Source organism: Rhipicephalus sanguineus, chromosome 5 (genome assembly GCF_013339695.2).
Source record: "Rhipicephalus sanguineus isolate Rsan-2018 chromosome 5, BIME_Rsan_1.4, whole genome shotgun sequence".
NCBI lineage: Eukaryota > Metazoa > Arthropoda > Arachnida > Ixodida > Ixodidae > Rhipicephalus > Rhipicephalus sanguineus.
In genome coordinates this window covers 38,054,313-38,079,538 of record NC_051180.1, presented here as the reverse complement: position 1 = coordinate 38,079,538, position 25,226 = coordinate 38,054,313, and the positions used below count along the sequence as shown (strand labels likewise).

General features: G+C 45.4%; 1 protein-coding gene across 2 annotated transcripts; it reads left to right on the top strand.

Moving 5' to 3' along the window:
- The first annotated feature begins 9,995 nt into the window (after nt 1-9,995).
- Nucleotides 9,996-24,469, top strand: LOC119393513 (uncharacterized). Of its 2 annotated transcripts, XM_037660575.2 has the most exons (6): nt 9,996-10,227; nt 11,641-11,949; nt 14,636-14,811; nt 17,314-17,621; nt 19,920-19,997; nt 20,352-24,469. In XM_037660575.2, exons 2-6 carry the CDS (start codon nt 11,665-11,667, stop codon nt 20,627-20,629), a joined length of 1,125 nt encoding a protein of 374 aa, XP_037516503.1. In that variant the 5' UTR covers nt 9,996-10,227; nt 11,641-11,664; the 3' UTR covers nt 20,630-24,469. The 2 variants fall into 2 exon arrangements, with proteins under 2 accessions (XP_037516503.1, XP_037516506.1); XM_037660578.2 differs by lacking the exon at nt 19,920-19,997.
- Nucleotides 24,470-25,226: the final 757 nt, after the last annotated feature.

The following is a 25,226-nucleotide window of genomic DNA, read 5'->3' as shown; positions in this document are numbered from 1 at the left end:
GGCAGCACATTATCTAACGTTTGCTGTTTGCTTGATCAACGCTTCCTCTATAAAGCAGGCGTTGGCTCGATATGTTTTCCGCTAGATGGGAATAGTCGTCCATTTTTGAGCTGTGTGAAAGTTCATGTGTGTTTATAGCGGCGATGGCTGCACTATCCCGGCTTTTTTTCGAAGCATGGCGTCGCGCAAAAAAAAGTAGTTTGATGGCCTCGCCAATGCGCCTACAAATCGCCGAATGGGCTCGTTTTCGTCGTGACACCTGCCGAACAAAATGCGTTAAGGAGACTCATTCCACTACATGGCATTTATGTCGTACTCTTTTATGTGATTTATGTCGTGTTTTTTTTTTTTTCCGCCGAAGCGTTTTCAAGTAACATCGTGGCTTTGTGGTAGGACATCTGCTTGCCACGCAAGCAGCGCGGGTTCGATCCTCAATGGGACCTAAGATTTTTATTGTTTATTTTATTTGCAATCTTTCTCGATTTTTCGGTCACGGAAGATTCTTCGCTCACAAGCGTCGGTAGTGACGCCGTCACCGACACCGTCGCCGACACCGGACTTTCTGCGACACGAGCTCTCTAACGCTATCGCGTTAATATAAAACGAAACCGCGTAAGGCTGCAGTCGTCATGATCAGAGTGACGACGTATGCGTCTGCGAGGCTTGTGTTGGCTGGCATAAAACGAGGCTTGGCTTAAAAAGCGGATATGGCTGCATAAGTAAAGCTTCCTTAAAACAAAACCCTTCACAAGCGGATCGCATTCACCCGTACTACATTTTACAATAAAACTTTACTCACCTGCAGTGCATGATCAAGCAGGGGGAAAAAGAAACAGGCGACACACTGTCGCAGAGTGAACGCTAACCTTTTCTTCTGCCTTCCAAGTTAAGCCTGTCGCCAGTTTTTACGTTTCGTAAAATTCTACGTCATAGCAGAAGTTCTCAAAGTCAAATGAAACTGGTTTTGTGTAATGATAAGAAATAAACAGCACATAAAGTGATGCACCAGTACAAAATTAATCATTGTGACACAAGGAACGCTTGCCAGACGCGTCTCCGGGGTGTCCGGGCTCTTCGTGAACGATGCCAAACCGAATCTGACAAATCCGAGCATTCCCGTGCATACAACAGCGTCGCAGCGCAAGTTTTCCCTCTATATACGTAACAGTAAGAAACTCTGTGGTGTAAGGCCCGATTCAAGCCGCCCTCGAACGCCTCGTCCCGACAACGTCAAGACGCCCATGTCCATCATGACAAAGCGTTTCTTAAATGGTTTCTCCGAAAAATAACAAGCCGGTGACGTTGGCCGATGATGTTAAAGTCACCAGAGTGCAACACTTGAAGCGAAATGGGCGAGAAAACGCTGTGTCAGGGCGTTCTCCAATGTCATGGTGGCGTCTAGTCGGGACGGTGGCGCGGCAGATGGCGGCGTGAATTAAGCATTATTGCTAAACACAAAAAGAAGCGACAGCTCTCATTAGATGTAGTATCTATAGTCTTCAATCGACAACAAGAAAAAAATGCGCGGAGTGGGGACTGTTTAGACGAGTTTAGTGCACTTAAAGGGGTCATGAAGCACACCTTGGGCTTGTTGAAAAAACACATCCTACGGAAAGCTGACACGGCTATGAACTGCTCTGCCAAATACTACAGTCGTGCGCGCCGCGTAAAGGCCACAAGCGGAGCGCGAAGTTGCCGTTTCCCCAGGCGCCCTCTTTTCAAACAGAGGCCGGTTTTCACTCTCGTCGGTGGGCGGGGCGTCTGGCAGTTTACGTCGCAAGAGACATAGCATGCTTATTGGCCGATAGCCGACGTAAATCGAGAGCGGCGTTCGGATCAGATGCGCTTCTTGCCGCGGGGTGCCGCCACTTGCCGGCGCCGCACTCCTCAGTACGCGGTAGCCGCACTCGCGCGAGCGAATCACAGCGGGAGAGCGATCGCGTTTCATGACGCGCGCTGACGTAACTTCTTTCCCCCATGCCATCCCTCCCTGTCTAGCTTCCAGTGCGCTCGTCGGCACGAGAAAAGAGAGAAAGCGCTCGGAGCGTGCGCCAAACCCCCGTAACTCCGCTGATTCTTGACGGATTCGAGAAATTTTTGCGGCAATCGATTCGGGAGGCAGTAAACTCCGATACTGAGGTCATTACATCATTACTTGGAAAAGTGGTTCATGACCCCTTTAATCTAACTTTAAGGCTCATTCACATCTGCGACTAACACCGGTCGTGCGACAATTAGTGACACGCGACCGAAAAGTGACTCAATGCGACCGATGTTCACACCTGCCGCCTCACCTAATTCGCGTCTGTTTGCACTGCCATTGTCTGACAAAATAAGCTGACGTCCTGTTCTTGCGCATCTGGTTGGTTAGGAGGTGTGCGACCGCAGTTGCGCGACTGAAATATCGAACAGCGAGCAGCTGAGCCAAAGCAGTTGCCTTTCGACCAAAGTGGCTATTTGCAACCATCTGCGACCAAGTTAGAATAGCGCAGCCTGTGCTAGTCGCAAGTGGGAATGGGCCCTCTAAAGGCCGCACTGACGTAGCTACCCATTCGTACAGGCATGACACACTAAATCTGTTTCATATTTCTAAGACGACACTGCAAGGCTCTCTCTCGTTGTTTGTTACGCAGGCGCTCCATAGGATCGGCGCTCCAGACTCGCTTCCACGTCACATATATGCAAACACGCGCCTTTCGGGGGTGGTATTCGATGACGAGAAGACTGTAACGCTGTCGACAGCACCCGACTCGCATTCTTCTCTTCTTGCCGCAGTAATACATTCCTCTTGCGTAACACCGGCATTTTGTAACTCAGCTCGAAGTTTGCGTTGCTGATGAAACCATATTCCCCAAAGGCGCATACTCCAGGCTTCAGTACTGTTCCTCGCGGGATCTTCTTTATTGCCGAAGCGGTGCCGCAGCATCCTTTCACGTTGGAGGGTTCTGTATACCACAGAAAGAAAGGCACGGGTACTCCGCGTCATGTGTAAACTCATAATACCCGTCAGCAGAGAAGGCCGTTTATCTTTTTTATTTTTATTTTCTTCTTGCGAGCGCCCACTTCGCAGCTTCTGCAAAGCGAACTGCGGCATTTGTGGCGTGGCGAGTCCCGAAAGTGCGGCTATTGAGTGTGACGAGAAAAGTAGGGGGGAGAAGGGGGAAGGAGGCTATATGCCCAGGCTTCTCATTTAATACTCGCCGGACTCGCACGACCTCGCTGCCTCGCCGATAATGGGGCGCCTGCGGCATCCGTCAGCACAGAAATGCGTCCCTTAATATTGGCGCCGCGTGCCAGGGCCACGTTCTTTCCCCTCTCTCATCCCCCTCTGCCGCATCCTTGTTGTTCGGTCCCCGAATTCTAACCCTTCCCGCCACCGGCCGACCAACCTCGTGGACGCATGCGCTATGCCCTCATTTGTTTATTTCCTTGTTCTATCTGCTTTAATATCTGTCCTGATATCTCTCTTGCGTCACTATATACGTAGCAGGCGTTTATCTAAGCACTACTTTCGCAGCTTCCACAGCTCCAGTGAGCAGGCTTCACCTCATCGCACAAAAGCTCTGCGCAAGCGTAACTATCGCTACAAACAGCGTGTCCAGAGAGACATAAGTGAAGCGAGCTGATTGGTATACTTGCGCTGCAGTGCGCATTTTCGTCGCTACATATAGACGATTTTAAGACACGTGCGCACCGCCACCTTGGGCTGTTAAACGAATGCTTTCTCATTTTTGTACATCGCGACGTGGATTAATATGGTCATGAAATGTCGAATCCACCAACCCAACCGTTTCCACGCATATGCGTCTACCGTAGCACTGTTCGTTCAGTTGTTAAATATACAAAACGGCGAGGCTACAGCCCAACATTGTGGCACCGATACCCATCCGTAATATTGTATAACTTCGTCACGCTGTACGAAGTGTGCTAGCAACGCTAGTTGCCGACACGCAGTGCGAAGTGTTCACAGTAGTCAGCCATCGCGGCACCATCATATCAGAGCCACATTTGATACGGAGCCGCAAACACGAGCCTAAAATACTCTACGTGGTATGGCTTGGGTAATCCATGACTCGGTGAGGAACGGCAGAGGAATGGGCAGGAGGCCCTGTGGCTCTCGATTGTCTTCTTAAATAAATGCGGAGCGCAGAAATTCTGTTATTTAGCCACGACCATAACCGAATGAGCATGTTTGAACGTAAATTCAAACAGAATGGTCGTAAAACTTCGAGCAGTATACGACAAAGGCCTTCCAAAAATTAAAACAAAACAAAAAATGATAATAATAACAGTGTGCCCAGGATTCAATATTCATTTTTTTATGAAATGGAAAATAGAAAAAGCAGACCGGGAAGTCTGACTATGCCAAAATCATAGATACGATAAACAATCACAAAAATATTTTTAAACAAAGAAAATGAAACGACGAGCACTGTCAAACGCCCATAACAAAACGGCAAAACACTGTAAAAGCAAGCCCGTACATAGATCACATTGAGCTTAACCACTCGAAGGGACAGAGTGTTATTTTGTCGCTGGAAATCAACACGCACGCTCGACCAATTAACACGATTTATCTAATCAACTTTCAAAGGTGATTAGATACTACTCGGGGGCTCGTATTGGGGCTCGTATTAGAACTACTTTGGGGCTCGTATTGCGATATAGAAACTGATGCCAGTGATTTCGCCGGGCACATTCATCATTCGGACCCACTTTGGAAACTAGCAGGAGTTTTAGGTAAGTACTGGTAAATTTTTAGTAATAACGCACTGCTGTTCCATTTACTTTTTTTTAATGCGAAGCATTTCTTAGCGAAGCTTTGGCATTTTTAGCGTCTCTATCTACGTATCTATCTACCTATCTATCCATCTATCTAGCCGCCTACGTCTGGGTGCTCTCATGATCGCCTCCTTAACTTAGAGTAGTCCAAAATTGGCATGGGAGGGTAAGAGGACTTGAGGAATATGACTGTCTGGTCATGACATGAATAACGTGAAAATCCTGTCGAGTACGTCGTCAAACCCTTTCCTCTAGACACGTGTGGCACATACCCATTTACCACGGGTCGCCGTGGGTATGCGCCACAGGTGGTTGACAGCTTATATCTACCCAGGAACGGCGAGAACAGACATTGGTAATTAAATTCGACAGCGCTAAGAAAAATCGACATCGCCAGCGTTGACCCGACGGATTCAAATATTAAAAATTACGATCCCAGCAGGAATTGAACCCAAGCATTCCGCGTGGCAATCAGGTATTCTACCACAGAGCCACGCTAGGTCTAGAAAGTGCTTTGGAAAAACACCCTATGCAGGCGTAATGTCGGTGCAACGTCAATCATGGTAGTGGTGCTGGCTATCTAATTTTGCAAGAAAGCAATAAATGCTACACATGTACTCCTATGATGCAGACATCCTGCCGTGACAACGTATGTGGTTCCAGTGTTGGCTCCGCTTTTATAGCAGTCTAATAAACATTACATTTATGTTCCTATGATTCAGGAAGCTAAATTCAAGCGTCGCTCGACCCCGGATGAATAAGGTAGCGAAAGCTACATATGAAATTGACATCATCGCACCGTAAAATGCACTTCGTTTTGATATAACAGACGTATGCGCTCTAACGTGAGTGCATACGTCTACCCTAGTTACCCTATAAACGCCAGTGCTGTCGACGCGCCTGGTAAGCCCACGATGTGCACAGAACTACTAAAATCACAAAAACACGTCGATCCACTTCGTAACGCTTGGCTCAAAGCCAAAAAAATGCAGCATAGAACTACTCGTTGACTGCTTCGCATGATACCGATTCCCACAAGGCGTGGGATCTGCCGAATTTTTTTTTCAATAAAACGAACTTCAGTGCGCCACCTGAAATGACGCACGAGGACATCGACAGCTACCTCGCCTACTCCTCCACCATCGTGACCCTGCAGGAGATAAGCGTTCAAGTCCTTTGAGAAAGCTACAAAAAAGGCTCATTTATAGCATTGCACGGGCCGATTTTTATGACACGGGCCAGGCCCAGGCCCGAAATTGTCCCATTCCGGCACGCCCGAACCCGGCCCGGTGTTTTCAAACATGGCCCGTACCCTGCCCGGGCTCGAAAGATTTATGCCTGGCACGACCCGGTTAAAACAGCTATAAGTTTTTCAGAATAAATGAGTCACTGGTGAAAGTTGACAGTTTCACAAGAATAAAGGGTATCGCCTAATTCGCGGTTATTGTGAAGATTCCACGCGCAGAATATTTTCTGGAGACATTTGTGAGAACTTGTGACAATGTCATAGGTGTGCGCACAGGGGGGGGGGGGGGGGGGCGTCCCCCCTAATCACCTAATAGGGGGGCGCAAAATCTGCCCCGTACATTGACCCTTGTAGTCACCTAAGAGGGGGGGGGGGGCGCAATATCTGCCCCATACATTGACTTAGTAGGGTGGGGGGAGGGGCGCTGCGACAAACCTTTGCCCCCCCCCCCCTTATGGGGAACCCTGCGCACGCCTATGGACAGTGTCATGATTTAAACTGGCGTTTTTAATTCGAAGTCTTCATTCCCGTTGATGGTGTCAACTTTACAATCACCGGTCCCGGCGGGCCGGGTGATGTTTTTTAGTAATATGAATGAACCTATATAGGCCCTTGCTATCCTTGCTAAACGCAAGGTTTCTTGGGTAGAGAGGACACCTAGCGGGCGACACTGCTTCCGCTACAGTTCCCGAGGCTGATGAGCTCTTCGGGAGGCCTAAACAGATTCGCAGGCAGTTGTTCCGTGCGGCTTCTCGAGTTCTCTTACTAGGAAAGAGGCATTTTTCTGTACCGCGTACATCTGACCCCCAGTAATTCTGCATTCGGCCAAGCTGTGCAAATGCTACAACTTACTCCCATTATTCAGCGACAGCAATTAATGTCTCCGACATTGCCTTCCTGGATATTTTCGCCTCTGTATATAGAACCCTTTGTACCTGACATCAATGGAGCAAAGAGACGCAAGTCACAGACCGCGCGGCTGCAGACTACACTCCTCTATATACTTAGCTGAGCACTATAGTCAGCACTCTCATATCTACACTGACGCCTCAACCACCCAGGAGACTTCCTCCTACGGCCTTTATGTCCCCTCTGCAAGGCAAATGCTCCATCTTATCGGCTAGAGCCAGGGGCGTAGGCAGAAATTTGTTTCAGGGGGGGTAAGGGGTGGAGGCAAATGTGGTCGAGTGTCATTTCGTGCTCGGTATTTCATGGCAGAAAAAAAATTCGGGGGGGGGGGAAGGGGGGGGGGGGGGGGCACGTCATCCCTTGGCTACGCCACTGGCTACAGCGGAGGACATCCTCAACGACACCAGAAATCCATGACATCAGAGTAGCTCTCCTCTATATCCTGCACCGAACGTCTGACCGATGGGTGATCTTCACCGACTCTAAGGGAGCACTTCAGATATTGCTCAACCTCTTAAAGAAAAATCATCAGCCCGTTTCATTCGACATAGCGTACTTACCCCCCTCTGCTATTACCACGTCATTGTATCACATTTCAGCGGATACTGGCTCATTGCGGTATTCTGGCCAACGAAAAAGCAGGTGAAGCGGCACGCATAGGACTTGAATACCAAAATTATAGGCGAATTTATTTCACCAAATATGATGCTTCCCAGCTGGCTCAAAGACTTGCTTCTGAAGAAAAGAAGAGGCTCTGAAACCTTCCGACACACCGTTATGCTTTCCTGTACTCAACCGGCCCACATCTCAGAACAAGACTCCCATCCAGAATTCCTCGACATCTGGAAACTCTGTACCATCGTCTGGGGCTCCACCGAAACTGTGGAACGTATTTTGTTTAAGTATCGAGCGTGATCGTGCGCTCTATGAACATTGCATACCTCCGATAACACAAAGAACTTTATCATTGGACTGTGTATTAGGCCCTTTGGCCTGCCTCACGCAACAGTGGCGTGCGATGAAACTTACAATAATATCTGGGGTTTAACGTCCCGAAACCGCGATATGACTATGAGAGACGCCATAGTGGAGGGCTCCGGAAATTTCGACCACCTGGGGTTCTTTAACGTGCACCTAAATCTAAGAACACGGGCCTCAGACATTTTCGACTTCAACGAAAATGCAGCCGCCGCGGCCGGGATTCGATCCCGCGACCTTCGGGTCAGCAGTCGAACGCCATAACCACTAGACCGCCGTGGCGGGGCATGCGATGAAACTTCTATTCACATATTTAGATACTATTGGTCAGCTCAACAAACTTTAGTTGCACCTTGAATGCGCACGGTGAGATACTATTAGCGCACGTCCCCGCCCAAGAGCAAAAAAAGTCAGTTTGTTTCTTATTTTATTTTTCATTCTATTTTGACATTTTTATGTCTTTTTTTTCTCTTTGTGTCTCTCAGTCATCAATACCCTTCCCCACGCAGAGTAGCAATTAAGTCAGCGATTTGTATACGCCGCCTAAATTCTCTGCCTTTCAATGGAGAGTTCTCTCTCTCTCTCTCTTGTTTAAACATTCAGGTACGTACTAAGCATTAAGCGCAGCTCAAGCACGACATAGATAGAATAATCAATGTACAAGCTTAGGAGCGATACTCGCCAGTTGTAAAAGTGACCGGGGCGTAAAGTCGGGGGATGGGGGCAAGAGGGGGCAACTTGCAAACCGTGGTTTCACCACAATGGTTACCGGTTCACGAATTGGTTTAGCGCAGCATCTCGTTATACCTCATGGCGGTACACGAATGCACAGTGCTACTGGCCAGTGAGGGTGTACAATTTTTAAAAGATACACAAAAGCGTCTCTGACTCAAAATTATGCAAGGGCGGGTAGTTAGGTAGTTTCACGCAGTTATATACACCATACATATATTATCGACTTGTATGAGACCCGGGCCTATGACGTTCCTGACTCAGGCCCGAGCCGAGCCCGAAGCTCACGGGCCCGTCCCGGGCCCGACATATTTTTACCGGACACGAGCCCGGCCCGCGGCCCGGGCTTTCGGGCCAGCCCGGGCACGTGCAGCGTTCTAGGCTCATTTTATTTCATGAAACTTTCTTCTTATAGTAGGGGCTCCACTGCGTGACCGCTCCCGGAGCCGATGGACTCCGCGACTGCCGCCGCATGAACATAGGCGTGTGCCAGGGTTCTCTATTCGGAGAAGCCAAGTTTCACCGCAACCCCAATTAGAATGCAAAAATGAAAATTAAGCGATGACGTACTTCCGTTCTGATTGTAAATGTGAACGCCTCAGTGGGAAGGGAACGGGAAGAGCGGAAGGGGGGGGGGGGGCGAGGCGCTTCGGTAAAACTGGTAAAACTTCGCTCCACCTCTCTCCCAGAGGAGAACCCTGCGCACGTGCCTATGGCCAATGATCTCTTGGACCCGAACTGATGCAACCGCTGCATATTTGAAATGGCGTTATGTATGATGGCTTACCACCTAAGGTCATCAGTCATGATCCTTTGGGTCAGTCAAGGCATTAATTGCTTGAACAGAAACTCGGGAAGCTATGGGCGCACGCAAAATTGTCCTCTGTCGTTTCACGCTTCCATGCGTGCAGCAAGAGTCATGTGCAGCTCTAGCTCATTCGCAGAGCGCGCACATTGGGCTCCACGCTTCCGATGCTGTCTTTCGCCACAAATCTACTGCATCTACCGCAAAAAGAAGGCGAAACAAAGAAAAAGCTCATGTAGAGTTGAAAATAATGATGAGACGAGAGATGTTGAGACAATGATGAGACAAGGTGGGAGCGGCTTAGTTGCGTCTGACACAGTGGATATTGCTCCTACGATTCCAAGCTTGCCATTTCTGGAAACAGCAAATTACCTACTATCCCTCAGCTAAAAAATGGGAAGTAAACGACTAAACGTTATGTAACGTGCGTGCCAAGAACCAGGCATCACGCTGCAGACCACTGCAGACTACAGCGACCACAGCGCCAAAGTCTCCAGGATCAAAAAGGGTCAACGCAATCCAATCCAAACCATCGTGCGAAATCCAAATCCAAAAAACAGAATTGTGCCACTGTGGTTTAGTTTCGCTGGCACGTTACCGCGTCCTGACCGCTAGTGTCATTGAAATGGCTTTATTCTGCTGGAAAACTTGGTGACAGGCTTGCTAAACCTGACAGACAATGTCTGTTGGTTGATCGGTTGACGTACCAGCCGTTTCTGCTTGTGTGCGTTGTGATCGTCGCACTTGATCCTTTCGCTCCGGAAAGACTCGCCCTGTAAGTTGTCACGCATGATAAATTTTATATGTCGCGATGGTAAGCTCTGTATTCTTTCCCTTGTGAACTATGCCTCTTTTCTGTCTTTCAATAACTCCACAGTAAGTACTTCTGAGGAGCAGCTCGGCGCGTTCGGTTGATTGTTGAGGGAAGGAAGCGACATGCTTACACGACTTGTGCTCGGCGTTATTCCGTGTCTCACTAAACCGCAAAACGCGCTATTTTCTGTGACAAGTGCGGACATTCCACATTCTTCGACTGCAGGAATGCGTAAGTGTCTTTTTAGCAATACTTACCTTGGCTGCTTATAAGGCCTTCCTTGAAATTATATGCGGGACGCTTATTTGTTTTGTTTAGCCGGGGTGATTTCCAAGCGTGTCTTGATTTTCTTGTTTTTTTTCCTTCCTGCAGAGCAAAGTATACAGAGGTTAGTGGTGCTTGAGGGCAGATTGTTACTGAATGACTAAAACGCTGTGATTAGCGAACGCCTGTGAAATGCGCAAGTAAAAGGGCCGCGCATTGAAATCGATGTGCGCAGATTGATGAACTCCTCAAGACTCGTGCATGTCGTTCAAACAAACAATAAAAAAAGCCCTTATACCACGTCATGTGTAGCAGCATCATAGCTCACTGACAACGATGTCAATCCGCCGCAAAGAAGAGGTAAGAAGGTCGACAGCTAAAGAAAACACATGCAACCTGCAGTCGAGGCCGTTCACATTTGTTCCCGCAACTCCCTCTTTCCGATTCTGTAAAGTTGTGGGGAGGAAAACAATAACAAATACAGCTTCCGGTAAACTATAACCTTTGCATATTCATCGTTGCTCCGTTTCACTTTAGTGTGCCGCATATTGCTGCAAATTTCCGCTTTGCTAAAAGCATTACCGTGTTTAACGGCACGCTTGATGTTACGTCGACAATGGCGAAAGTGTAATTTCTCCTTCTCTTACTGTTTTTCTGTCTAACTCGCATTTGCACCTTGAGCCGGGGATTTGGTTAGAAGAAAAAAAAAAAAAAAAACAACGCGCGCATGACTGACTGCACTGTAGATGCCTAAATATACTGTGTAAATATTATGACTTGCCTGAAAATGCACAAAAATTAGCCTGTCTAGTCATCCTCGCAATGGTGTCTTCGGGCCCTTGAAATTAAATTGTGCAGCACTTCTGCTTGTACCAACAGGGTAGCATAATTAGGAAGCGAGAAACGGTGCTAACAACAGGACAGAGATGGACTAACCGCTTAGTTCGTCTCTGTCCTCTCTTGTTTACACTGTTCTCCATTTTCTATGAACATTTACCAACTGTCCCAAATAAGCACTCCAGTGCAGTTCATTTCTATCATGACCTGTGACTGAATATGTACAGACAGAAAACATTCGTGCAAAATTGCTACAGCCTGCCGCACCTGCAGGTCCTATAAGGACTGTGTGCGGCCATGACGCAGCGGCGGCTTCCGAGCACGGCTGCAGCTGCCCGCGAAGTGAAGACTGGCCCAGCCACGGTTGCCGATAAACAGTTGATGGGTGAGGAACAATGTAGCCTGCAAGTGGCCTTCGAGGAACTGCAGTGTCACCTAAGACAGTCACGGGACGAGATTGCCCGCCTCGAACGAGTCAAGGCGAAGCTTCGGGCCGAGGTGGAAGCAAAAAACATTAGCCTGGGCTACCTCCAGCAGCAGCTAGACAAACGCGACCAAGAGGCAGAAGACCTGAAGTCAAAGGTGGGTGTTGAGCTTATTAGACTGAGTGGGAGTCTCTGAGGTGGCTGAGTTGGTACAAGCTGACCTTTGAACTCGTCAAGTCAGTTCAGTGAAAATCTGCAAGATGTAAGCGACTTGATGAAGTTGAAGGTCTGATGAAATCTCATCTGGTCGGATTGAAACATTGGTGGAAACATTGAAGGATGCCGACCAAGGTGAAAAATATTTACTCGCGCTTTAGCTCCCACACGGGAGCCTTGTTTGCAATGTTTTCATCAATGTAAAAAATTTAATGAATAATTGTCATGCATATGACAGTGGCGTGAAGAAGCAGAGGTGACATGAGCATGTTATCCATCTGACAATACCATACAGGTTTCTTATGTTGTGCAGAGCATAAGGTGTGAACTTTGGCCAGCCTGTTGATTCCTGCAGAAATGATCTGCTATGTTCAGAGCCCCTGTGCTCTGAGTTGTACATTAACTCGGTCTCACTGTGTGGCCTGTGGGTTTCTTACACCATGGTTTCTTATTCAGCTTGGATGGTTGGGCGACCATTCCAAAAGTTCCAGGCTTTATTTCTAAGACCAACGGGAGCTTCAAATCTTGAAGGCTTCGTTTGCAGCTTCATGCTGCTGTCAAAGCATGAAAGTTTTCCCCGTGTCAAGTTATTGCAGAAAGGGAGGACACAATACTGAGCGTCGACACAACTCATTTGACATTTTCTAGAGAAAAAGAAAACACGCACGACCCTTTCACAACATCCAACAATGATACAGCGTGAGTACAGCTCAAGTGGGAAGCATTTTTTATCTTCAAGTGTTAACAGTCAAACCTTGTTATAGCAAAATTGCATCTGGCACAAACGTGCTGTTATCACGTTCATCATACATTTAATTTATTTCACCATTACATGGGCCACAAGAAGCAAAGCAAACATAAATAATGTTCTTACTCTGCAAAAAAAGATAGTCTGCCAAACTGGAAATATTGACCGTTTCGGAACAACACGCAAAGCTTTCCAATAATTCATTATAATACAAGCTGACAACGGTTATACATTTTGCTTATTGTACACACTTTACTTTTAAAATATGGAGCTCTCCAACTTCATTAGATCATTGTCATGCCTAGAGTGTTATGTCATCATAGTTCCTATAAATACAGACATTTGGTTTGTACCGCATTTTCGCACTACATATAAGTACCCAGCCTTGGCACATAACATTCCCACGACATTAAACTCACACGAAAGTACAATTACCTGCAATAAGAAACAATTATATTCACATTTCTGTTCTCTTACGTCATAGATACATTCCCAACAAACTATTTTCATAGTTCTTTATGCTCTCTTAGTATAACCCTTCCTTCTCTTGCACTGTAATTATGTGGCGTGTTGTATATACATTGTATCATGTTACATTTTATTATATTGTGCTATATTTTCTGTGTATATATGTATGCATATATATGTGTATGTGTACACGCACGCACGCATGCGCGCGCACACACACACACACACACACACTATGGTCTGTGCATGGTTACTCGGATGTCTGGAAACACTTTAGGGGCGAAGCTCCTTAGGGTGTGGGTCGTTCCCTCCTCTGTAGTAGTAGTAGTAGTATGTAGCCAGCTCTAGTTTAATGAATTCCTCACTAGATGAGCAATTCACTAGATATCATAATTTACAAGACATCATAGTGTTTCTTGATTTAATCACACTAAAAGACATCCTTTGCGGGCGATATACTCTAGTGAGCTTTCAACATTTCGTCTTAATGTACATGATAAAGAAATTATTTCTACGAAAAACGCAAAGCACACCTTGAGCAAGATGTTTGGTTTTGGGACGATTTATGTGCAGTAAACGCCGTGCATTTTTCGTGAAGCCGGAGCACTTGCACGATCGCGTTCCGGTGGCTTTCGTTGGGCGTGCTACCGACCTCGTGTCGTGGAACGCGAAGAGGAACGCTACGCGCGTCGTGTCTTCCCTCTAGCCTTGCCGTTAATTCTCACAGGGCGAGCGGGGAACGCGGTCGCTCTTGGCGCGCTTTCTCTTTCGCTCGGGAGCGGGCACTTTCCCTGCATTTCACCGATCACAAAGCGGTGATAATGAAGGGACCACGTAAACCAACAGTACAATAAAAGTTTGATGTTTAATATATACACGGTGTTTCACACTCTTTATATGATGTACTGGGCGAATTTCACAGGAGAGTTTCACGGTTTACCGATGAATACCTCCGGAACTTCGCCCCACTCATCATCATTCACCCCGTGGATACGCTGTGATTTTTTTTTGTACAATTATATTATGTACTGGGGGGAAATACCCAGTTGCTCATTGATTTATGAATTAGTGCGTATTGTTCACGTCTGCTTTTGTCACTACTTCTTATGTATCTCCTTCTTGAATTATTTACATGCTACTGCCATGTATATCTACAGCCTTTGTCAAGCCATTCTCACTGCTTTTAGCCCTGGTGACCTTCCAGTGTCTGTGTGGTAAATAAAATTTGAATTCGAACTATGAGTGCATATTATACACTAATATCAGTGTTTAAATGCAAAGCTATGTCTTTTTATTTTCCTGGTCTACTTGTCATCATGCACTTGTTTAGCCTATCAGTGTATATTGAAATGGGTCCAGTAATGTGATCGGCCAAAAACACAGCCCCTGAAACCTGTGCTCTTTGATACAGCTTGAGCAGGAGAGCCAACGGAATGCTGACCTCACACAGCAGCTTGCAGATGCCCAAAAAGCAAACGCTGGAGGCTTTGGTTCATATCCACTGCCACAGTCCACGAAGAAGCAGCCATTTCGCTACCCTGTTGAAGTGGGCCTCCGTGATTCCGATCAAGAAGACCCGGCTGCGTGGTGAGCTTTGCTAGCTTATAGCTCTAATCTCATGCAGGGCACTTTCGTTTTCACATATGTTCTGAAACTTTTATGCCATGCTGAAATTGCATAAATAAGAACTGTTCATTGTAATAAGTTAAACAGTTGCTTGCTTTAGTACTTGACATCCACCGCTTTGTACTTCTTTTTTATTTGGAAAATGTAGATAACATGTGCTCCAGTCAAGTCTTGACATAATGAAGTTGTGCTTGTGATGAAAACTTGTTGTTAAGGTCAGGTTTTTATGTTTGAGTAGTAAAAATAATTTCAATGGTTTGATCAAGCAGCAGAAAAAGAAACGGACAATACACCATCGGAACTGCGTTGTCTGTCTTGCACCTTTAGAGGCGGATTGCTGCTTTTTACATTTCATTAAATTAAATTGTACATCCAAGCAGAAGTTCCCAAAAGTAAATATAACTTGTTCCTTTGTAATGCTAAGAAAAAGATACTGTAAAATCTCGAGTAAGCGCCCCCCTTATGGTGAAAGATAACCCGACAAGATATGCATTGGGGGGGCCCTTGCTTGGTCTCAGATCAAAATTCAAGATGGCTGCAGAAGAGCTGCACATGCTTCAATGAAATGCTTTATTGAATATGCATGCATTCACTGTCATTATTTGTGCTCGTCAAGCGTATAAAAACATTGGCTGAAACAGTGAAAATTGCGGGAGCGCAGCGGGGGATGGGGCGCTTGCTCGGTCATTGGTGCATATTTCAAGTCTCCTGAAAAAGGTATAGGGGCGCTTGCACGGGTAGGGACGCTTGCTCAGGATTTTATGGTAGCTCATTACGTGTTGATTCAGTGCAAAATTAACCGTTGTGACAGACTGAACGCTTTCTGCCAGATGCATCTTCGAGGTGTCTAGGCTTTTTGATAACGATGGCAATTCGAATCTGACACATTCCAGCATTCCCACGCATAGAACACCGTCGCAGTGCCACAATTCTTCGAGGTAATTGTAAGGTGCTCTGTGGGTAATCACAAGTTCATTCAGAACTTCTTAAGGTCGGCAGGAAGTTGTACATAAGGTGTATAAAATAAAATGTGGTCAGATAACTTGAAAAACTGACAATGGTCACTTATGCATTCGCCTAAGACGAATGGAGGCGAAAGCCATGTTCTTCTTTTTCTTCTGAGTCTCGATGTATTGATCCTCCCCCCAACCCCTGCGAGAGCTTTCTGCATCTAATGTGGCTTTGCATTGCCTCCAGCATTGGAGCCATTGCAGGCTTTCTGCACCTCATCTGGTTTTGCACTGCCTCTGTGATAGGCCCGCCTTTGACACAGCTACGACGTCATCACATGACGTCGTCACGTGGGACGTCATCACGTGATGACAATTTTTTACATCACTCGTTTGACGTCGACGGTCAATTTGCACATTTGATGAGGCATCTAAGGCTTTCGCCTTAAAATATTTATATATGACTTTGTTGGTAGTGCAAAACATTGTGGCAGTGATTTGATGATGGCGGTGGTGATGGCAGCATTTGAAGAAGGCATAAAGCTTTTCACTAATTAACTGTGCCTATACCAAGGCTTTTCTGCCATACTCAACCACTAACTCTAAGTTAGATTAAAGATGTCTTTCATGATTTTTTTTGAACAGTGGAGCTGTTTAGGCACGCCGTTGGTCCGTGACACGTGAACAGAAATGATCATCTCTTCGTCCTCTTCGCTCTCTTCGTCCTCTTCTTCATCTTCTGCTTTGCTCCCAGAACATGTGCGCTGATTTGTCCAGCGTGCCATGCAATAACTCTGGTGGGCGAGAGAACGAGTAAAGAAAGAGAGAGAAAAAAAGAAAGAGACAGAAAGAAAGATAAACATAAAGATTCTTGGCGAGGCGGGATTCAAACCCACATACCCACAATCCGAAGGCGAGCGTCATAACCACTCGGCTATCCAGGCACGCTAGCAGAGCATGGCATAGCCCTGAATAGTATAGTAGAGCAAGGGGGTGGTAAAGGGAGGTGAGGGTGAGGAGTAGTATAGCATAGCATAAACAGAATGAGCAAGAGAGAAATAGCGAGAGAGTAGAAGGTAGAAAGAAAGAGGAAGCAAGCAAGAAATAAAGAGAAAGGGAAGAAAGAGGAAAAAAGAGCAAGAAAGAAATGTATAGAGAGAGAGAAAGAAATCAAGAGAAATAAACAGAGGAAAAAAAAGGCAGAAAAAACTGAGAAAAAGAAAGAAACAGGAAACTAAAGAGTAACAAAGGAAGCCGCCGAGCTCCGCACTTACTTCAGGCTTGACACCACTAGTGCGAAGGTGCCTTAATTTTCTTGTTTTACAATGGTTGGACAGCCTCTTAAAATCATTGCCATTGAGCACAGTTGGAAGGATCACATAGACCTTAATTCGAAGCTGTACGGGCTGTGTGCTTCGGGAGGCATTTCCAAATAGTACATAGCCAAGTACCTGACATATCATTCACTGCCATAGGCTCAGGCTCATTAGGAATGTCTCATTTCTTATTGCAGGACATTGGATGGCATGTCGCAGCTGTTGATGGCCCGAATGCAGCAGGAGATGAAAAGCTTGGAAGAGATGGGTGGGGAAGTCGTCGAAGATCTTCCATCAAGCGATGGGTCCAGGACTCCTCTTGGCCACGACCAGCCACGTAAAGGGGCAGCAAAGGGAGCAGGTGAAGAAGAGGCGATACAGCGTGACAGCAGCCTGCAAGCTGCAATGCGGCTCATTGCCACACTCACTGCACAGCTTAACACTGCCAGGGAAAGGGTGCTGGGCCAGAGGGCAGCGCTGCTCTCCACCTTGGCAAGGCTTAGAGGTAAGCCACAGGTCAGCCGTAACCGCAGCCAGAAACCAGTGGCCTTAATTTCGAGCCAATGAGCAAACAAATTTCGAAAGTGAAAACACTTCTCTATACCCTGTTTCATACATCAGGTGCAACGCTATGGAGGTTAGTGACACTTCTTGCAGTAGATGCACTTGCATCAAGAAATAATTCAATCATTTTACCACCCATAATGTTGATGTCTTTTTCAGGCGGAGTAATAAATGAATATGCTTTGTGCCTGAGAAATGAAAAAACCCCGTTATTTATATGGTTGTCAATAGGTTGCTCTGGATCGCTTAGTGTCTCTGCTTTTGTTTCTTGGCATTTCACTTGCAGACATCACGACACCTCATGAGCACGCTTGTGCGAGGCACGAGCGTTCACATTGACGAAAGCCCAGCGCAAGACTCATGGACTTGCAGATTTCGCTGACCGAACTTTTTGCATAGCTTCCACAACATTGCACCGTATCTATGTAATGAAGTATAGCGCATATAGCTAATACGATGAATGTGTGGGGCCACACACACATGTATTTGTTATAATTTATGTGACTGTTCCCTTCAGTACAGGTAGTTTCATGTTAGTGTTCTAGCCATTAATGCAACATTTGCATTGGGAAAGAAGGTGGCAGAAAATACTACCACAACAAGCAAAGCAACAGAAAAGGTAAAGGAATGAAAAGAACCATGCCAGCGAATGGGTGCAATGGGCACAGCCCCAGTGTCTGTGCGAAAAACGGAAGCTGTGCTGCTGTTTTCATTTCTTACTGTTACGGTGGTATTACAAGTTAAAAGACCTTCGTTGTGCACCTGTTGATATTTGCAGAAGGGCATATTTGTAGCTATAAATGCAAACATAAAGACAAAAAACATGAAGAGAATACAGTGGAACTTCGATTATATGTCCCCCGATCATGCGACGAACCGCTTTTTACGACACATTGGCTTGGTTCCGGCAAAACCACCATAGAAATAATGTATTAAAAACCTCGATTGTATGACTCAATTTTAAGCCGGCCTTGCCTCGTATGATGCCTTCCTTGGACTGTCCGAGAAAAAAAAAGAAGCCCTAGGACAATGCAGGCTGGCATGCAAGCACACTGTGGCGGGATGAAAAAACTCGGGAAACTGAGGAACCGAGTGGCTCCGTGCTGCCACCACAAGGCCTCTTCAATTTTTCGACTCGTGGGCTGCCATAGCTAGCCAGAGCCGGCTGGAGCGCATTCGGTTTTGTCGCATTGCACTGCTCACCGCTCTGTGCACTTTTCGTGCGGTCGTTTTTTGTCTTTTTTTTCTGGCTGGGTGGTTCTGGAGTGACCGTTGTGAGCAGATAACATGGCACATAATTTCTAGTATGCGATAACTATCACTAGATTTCGCGTCATTGCACTGGACATGTTGAACGGCGATTCTTAAGGTTGTCCACGTTAATAGTGCGACAGCCGCGGGAGCCGGAACTAGCTGCTGCCTAGCTACCAGAGGGCTGGGACGCTATTGTCGTGGCTGGGCAAACTTGCAGAATAAATTAGAGATCTTTTTAAAAGGTGAGAATAAAGATTCGTTAACACCTCCAATAAAATGCTTGATTGCCATTTTTTCAAATAATTTAATCGACCTTCCTTGGAGCAGCACAGGTTCGTGCCGCGGACTTTCCCAGGCAGTATTTACCCACTTTTGTTAGGCAGCAATGACCATCACTGCCTGTATTCTTAGTTTTTCGATTACACGACAATATTGCGTGGTCCCCTGAAAGTTGTATTAATTGGGGTTCCACTGTATGTGGGCGTTAACTTGCTGTAAGTATGCACACTAATGGAAGCTAGTGTTGTTCATGTTCCTTACCTTTGTGTTGATCCTTTTAGGCAGTATGTCTTCAATTCCACTCCTTGACACTAACACTATGCAGCAGAAGGACAAACCTAGCTAGCTGGTGCCCTTTGAGAGAGCGTGCACTTAAGGGCCAGCTCTTGGGCTGGTAGACATCCATAGTTCCAATAGCTGTGACAGTGATCTTAATGCTAATGGTGACACCTCATCAGTCGGGTCACTGACTTTGCACAAAACAGAATAGAAGTTGTTGCAAGTGAACGCACGCATAGAGTTCAGAGTGCCGTCACAATCAACAGTGCCAAATACAGCAGCGCTATGCACTGCAGGCGCACCACTAAATGAAAAAACAATCCTGTGCTCCTGTCTGGGCCTTTCGGTATCCCCAGCGTTGGTCATGACATCACCAGGTGAATCTGGTCATGTCAGCAGCAGAAAGAACCTGTTTGTCTGCCTGCAGGTACACGTGCTTCCTGCTTATCCTCCTCGCACAGCGAGGAGGAACAGTTGGCCAGGAGGAGAGACGACCCAACGAATGGTGCATAGCAAAGGAAAGAGCTAAATGAGTGAGGGCTGTATTTAGATCATCAAACGCATGTAACTCTGCTATTACGGCACCACTTCAAACAATTCTCGTGGCCACATGTTCGTTGTAGACTTATGCACAACTGCAACAACACAACTAAATTTCGACCTCTGGGTGTATTTGGGGCCTTTAAACGATTGGTCATAGTTGCTCTGAACACACTGTGTCACATAATCATAACAGCATTTAATTGTTGCACCTGTAAACTTTAGCTTCATGCTATATTCGTCACCACTTTATAATGTTAATGGAGGTAATTTCAGTGGTTTTCACACTGTTTTCATTGTTTTCCCATTTGTGCATCAGATAGCCAGCCCAAGAGGCCAGGCGAACGCCCCAGTCGGCCGGCACTAAGCGGAACAAGGCCCTCGGATGAAAGCTTTCGTGTCTACTTTACGCAGCAGCTTTCCGCAAGCGGCCTCAACACAGAACTGTCCCAAGGCACGTTACCAGAAGAGGAGCTCGAGAGGGTGTGTCCCATCTGCGAGGTCCTCTTCCCACGACGCGTCTCTCAGGATGACTTCGAAAGTCACGTCCTGGAGCACCTTTCGGGTCATCCACTGGTGCTCGATCCAGCACAGTAAACCCTAGGGAAAGGAGAGGTGGTGTTGTTATCAGTCCATAGAAATTGTTGGCGCTTCTATGTTGTCTGCTGTGTGCTGATTGAGCACGCAGGTAAGCTTATGGCACACCGGTTCAGCCAGTCAGAAAACACTATTAATTTATCTGGCTGGTGTTGAACTATGTGCATAGAACCACCAAACATATAGATGTTTCAAGAATAACTTGATTTGGGTGCATCAATTCGTTTTGACGGCACTCGTATAAGATCACTAAAAATGAAAATGTAAAGAACACGTAAGCATGACCGGCATTTAACTTCAGTGCCAGTGCTTCCGCATGTGTTCTTTTTGTCCTTGTCCTTAACGCTGTTATGTAGACACTATAAGGGTTGATTGAAGTTACTGTCAGTCCCATGAACGATATGTGTGACTTGTTGCACTAATTCAGTGCCACCCACCTTTGGAGATGCGAAATCCTTGTGTATTTTAGTGGTAACAAATTATTTGCTGTCAAGGAAGGCTCTCTTGCAGTATTTGAATACAATGATTGCAGCTTAGCTCGATGTAAAGCTTCCTTGCAATGGACGCTCGTGCACAAAAACTCCGTGCACACAAGTCCCTATAACAGTCGGCACAATACAAGCTGTATATTTAGTGAGTCATTTCACATCTTTGGATGCCCTTTTAGAACATCTACTAGCCATGACAGGGTGGCATTAGCCACAGTGTGAGTTTGACAGGGTAAAGGGCTATGCAACGATTGCTGGGTCGCACTTGAAAGTGAACACAATTTTTCATTTTTTGCAGCCGACACTGAAATAAATTCAGCGGTGCAAATGCAATGCACTTGAAATTTTAGCATCTTATGATGGTGTGTGGTGAAAATTCTTGCATTTACTAGAGAGATAGCGAAGTGACACATACTGCTCATATCTACTTTGTTACATCCTACATTGTTTGCTCTCCACTGTTACCTAATACTGTGTAGGTATTTCCGGCATTATCATGGTTTCATTCATTGCCGACTTTGCATATTGACCAAATAGGCTATTGTTTAGATGGGTTTACATTTTGCCTTGCACACTTTGGAATGTGAGTGTGGGCATGATATGATCGCATTTGATATGATTGTTCATAAAATTGACCATCTCTAACTTTTCTGGTAAATCCAGAACACTGCCTGTGCATGTTGTCCATGTAGAGAGAGATTTGGCTTTAATGCAGCCAACAGATCATGCCCACTTTTATAGTTGCGCATAGAACATTTATAGTTGCGTTGAGTTTTACCACTGATGCTCCATACCCTGCTTGAATAAAGTTATATCAAGAAATGTAAGTTAGCTCTACACTAAGTGTTACTGAATTTCCCTGTTAACTGTCAACAGATTACACTGCTATGATGCTTGAGATGAAGCTGCCTGTCTAGAGAGGGTACTACTGCATTTCCTCTTTAAAGCCACCAGATAGTTGAACAACACTCTGAAAATGAAACCTATGGTTTGTAAATCGAGATGCGACAGTAAAGTTTGTGAATTGTTCCAAAAGCAAGAAAAGTATGTCATGTACCATACTCACGAATGGAAACAGTACAATTTAGGGCTAAGTAACAGACATACTTTCGTTTCCACCGTCTTCAGTTCGTGTCATATCGGCCTAATTTCAACTCAAACGCGTTGATCACAGCCAATATTATCTTTAGAGACTGGATTCATCGCAACGTAAGGTGGTTATCTCAAGCAATTGCGCTTACCAGTCGTTATACTAAAAAATTTGATGTCGCCTTTGAATCCGTGAGTACTGTACATGATAACATTTACTTATTAATTGGGCCAGGAAATAGATGCGCCAAAAACTGTGCGTTACTGTGAATGCATTACTGAAGAAAAATTAAAAATATTGGTGTGCCAAGAAACAAATCTATTCCTACATTTTGTTAAATTTCTGGTCATTGGCTACGTAGCTTGTTTGCTGGCGCTTTTGTGAACTACTTCTGTGAAATGTGCTGGTTGTGTCGATTGGTACTAATCAACATGATGGTTTGATCATCATGGAAACGATGGTCAGGCAAGCATGATGGATTTCTTAACAGCTCACTTTTGACATTTGATCTTCCTCAGGCTAATTTGCCATCACAAATTTAAGTTCATCACAGAGTGGTAACAGTCAGAAGCTGTTCTCGTATCTCACAGAAACAAGATCTTGCTTTTAAAATACCGCTGTAATTAGCACAACACAAATTCCTCAACATAGTTTAAAGGGGCCCTGCAACCATTGAATGGCTCCATTAAGGGAGCTTATTGCCTCACGAATCGACCGCCGCAAAAATTTTTAGAATCCATCAAGTATGAGTGGAGTTACAGGACTTTGTTGCATGCTTCGATTTCCTTCTCTCTCCTCTCGTCCCGACAAGTGCGCTGGAAGCTAAGCAGGGAGAGATGGCACGGGGGAAAGAAGTTACGTCACGCGCGCGGCATGACCTTGAGCGCTTTTTCTTTTTTCTTCGAATGCGCGGCTTATTTTCAGCGGCACATGGCAGCCTCGGTAACCGCTGTGCAGCTCGCAATGCTGAAATCAGCCAATGACCGTGAATTTGGGTGTATGGCATGGTCAGTTGAGTATATGGCATCATTTGTAGAAAGAAGAGGGAACGATTTCTGGTCAACTTTGAGAAATAATTGTAAATTCCAGGGGCTGCGTGCTGCACTATAATGTTTGGCTTGCGTGTTCTCAGGAGCGTCAAATACCGATCGGCAGCATTTTCTGACCATGCTGAAAAAGTGTTGCAGGGTCCCTTTAAGTATTCTTTGCATTATTAATGAAGGAAGCGATAAATACACCATCAGCCAAGCCATTTATAGTCTGTGGCACCCATCATTTCCATGATCGTTGGATACTCTCGGTATTATCGGTATTAAACTCTTGTAGGTGAGGAGTGTGCATTGCACATTGACAATTTTTGATATGCTGGTCTGGACACTTTGGTGAACAAATGCGTGCGATAAATATTAAAATACCTGGGTTCAATGCCAAATGGTTCCTTTTTTTATTTATTGTTCTGGTGCTGGAATGTCAAGAGTGCAGGCACTGTTGTACTGTCCAAAACCATTGTAAATTGCTTTACTTACAGCCTGCAAGCTGCCATTGCAACCATCATTAATTCTTTTTGCATTTGTGGCGGGTACTTTCACCTTTTGAACCCTTGATCCCCCAAGCTTTACCCATCCTGGCAGCTTGTACTAGTATCACCCAGGCGCGATTTTCTCCAGGTAACACTTCTTTACCTGCTTTCAGAAAATCAGTCAGATCTGCCAAAGAACTTCAGCACATCTATTCGGTGACTGCGCATATTTTTTTAATAGTTCGCATTCTTTTCATAATATAATGAACTCTGGCATTTGGATTAAATACTGAATCTCAGCTTCCTTGCATAACATTGTGGGTAGTTATGAAATATTGCAATACAAATTTAAGTGCGATCTTGCAAAATTATGGAAATTTTCACGAGCCCAAGTGTTAAGCCACATTACTTTGGCTTTTTCTATGGGGTATTGTGTATCGCACCATTTATTTGAGGACAACATATCAAATGAGCATGGGAGGGGACTTTCCTGCAAGCTGTGTTCACATGTTCACTAAGTGTGTATTTTTTTACCACTACATATTTTCTTTTTCTTCTTTTTTAGAACTATGGCATGCTCACCATTCTTAGCATTTTGTGACAACCCAAACATTTATGGGTCTTTGTATTAGGCTAAAGACAGAGTTTTAGTGAAAGTTTTATGTTGTGCGCCGATATTAATTGTGCATTTAACGCAAACACGTTAAAGCCTAACACAGTAAAGTTGTTAACCTACAATTTCAGTACCTCTGCCTAATGTTCATATGGACAACAATTTACATTGTAGGACTGGTTGCGCACTTTATTAATATCTTTGAATAGTTAACGCCATCTGAGAAGGTGCTTTGTCAGATGTTTTCATAGAAACTTGAACTTTCTCGTTCTTTTTGCCTTTTCCGTTTCCTTGGAATGGTTGCGATGGCTGTCATGAGAGTATGGAGAGATGAAATTGCTGTTAATATCTGCAATAAAGAATGTCTAAACAAGCTTCCCAGTGCACGCTTTGAGTCAAGTATGTTTCACAAACGTGCAGTGTTCACACGGATTCAACTGACTACTTCACATAGATCAGGTTTGTCTTAACTTAGAGAAGCACCAAATGCTAATCTGAACATAATGCAAACACTGCTTTACAGTAACATTGGTAAAAGGAACCATGCTAATTACAGCACAACAGATGACTGTGTTGTTTCCTATGTGTACGTAGTGTAATTAGTACAAACAATTGATCACCAACTAGCCTGCTAGCAAGCATTATTGAAGTAAAATGGGAATGGCAAGTAGCAATTGCAAAACTAGCTGTGGTATTTCGATTGTTAGCTTGGATTATGTATTGATTTTGCCTGTGCAAACCTATGTGCAGACCCTCAATTTCTAGGCTGCAAATTTTTTTTAAAGACTGCACTATGTATTTGCACAAACATCAGGACAGACCACAGTTGTAGAAGCATTGGTGACATATTAGCAATGCAACTCTTACATGCAATACATTCAGTCCAC

What these genes read in the sequence shown, in the direction of transcription:
- LOC119393513 (XM_037660575.2), top strand. Translation starts at nt 11,665, where the DNA reads ATGACGCAGCGGCGGCTTCCGAGCACGGCTGCAGCTGCCCGCGAAGTG. An exon ending in CAAGAAGACCCGGCTGCGTG is followed by an intron (nt 14,812 to 17,313) that starts GTGAGCTTTGCT and finishes TTCTTATTGCAG; the next exon opens with GACATTGGATGGCATGTCGC. An exon ending in GAGAGACGACCCAACGAATG is followed by an intron (nt 19,998 to 20,351) that starts GTGCATAGCAAA and finishes TTTGTGCATCAG; the next exon opens with ATAGCCAGCCCAAGAGGCCA.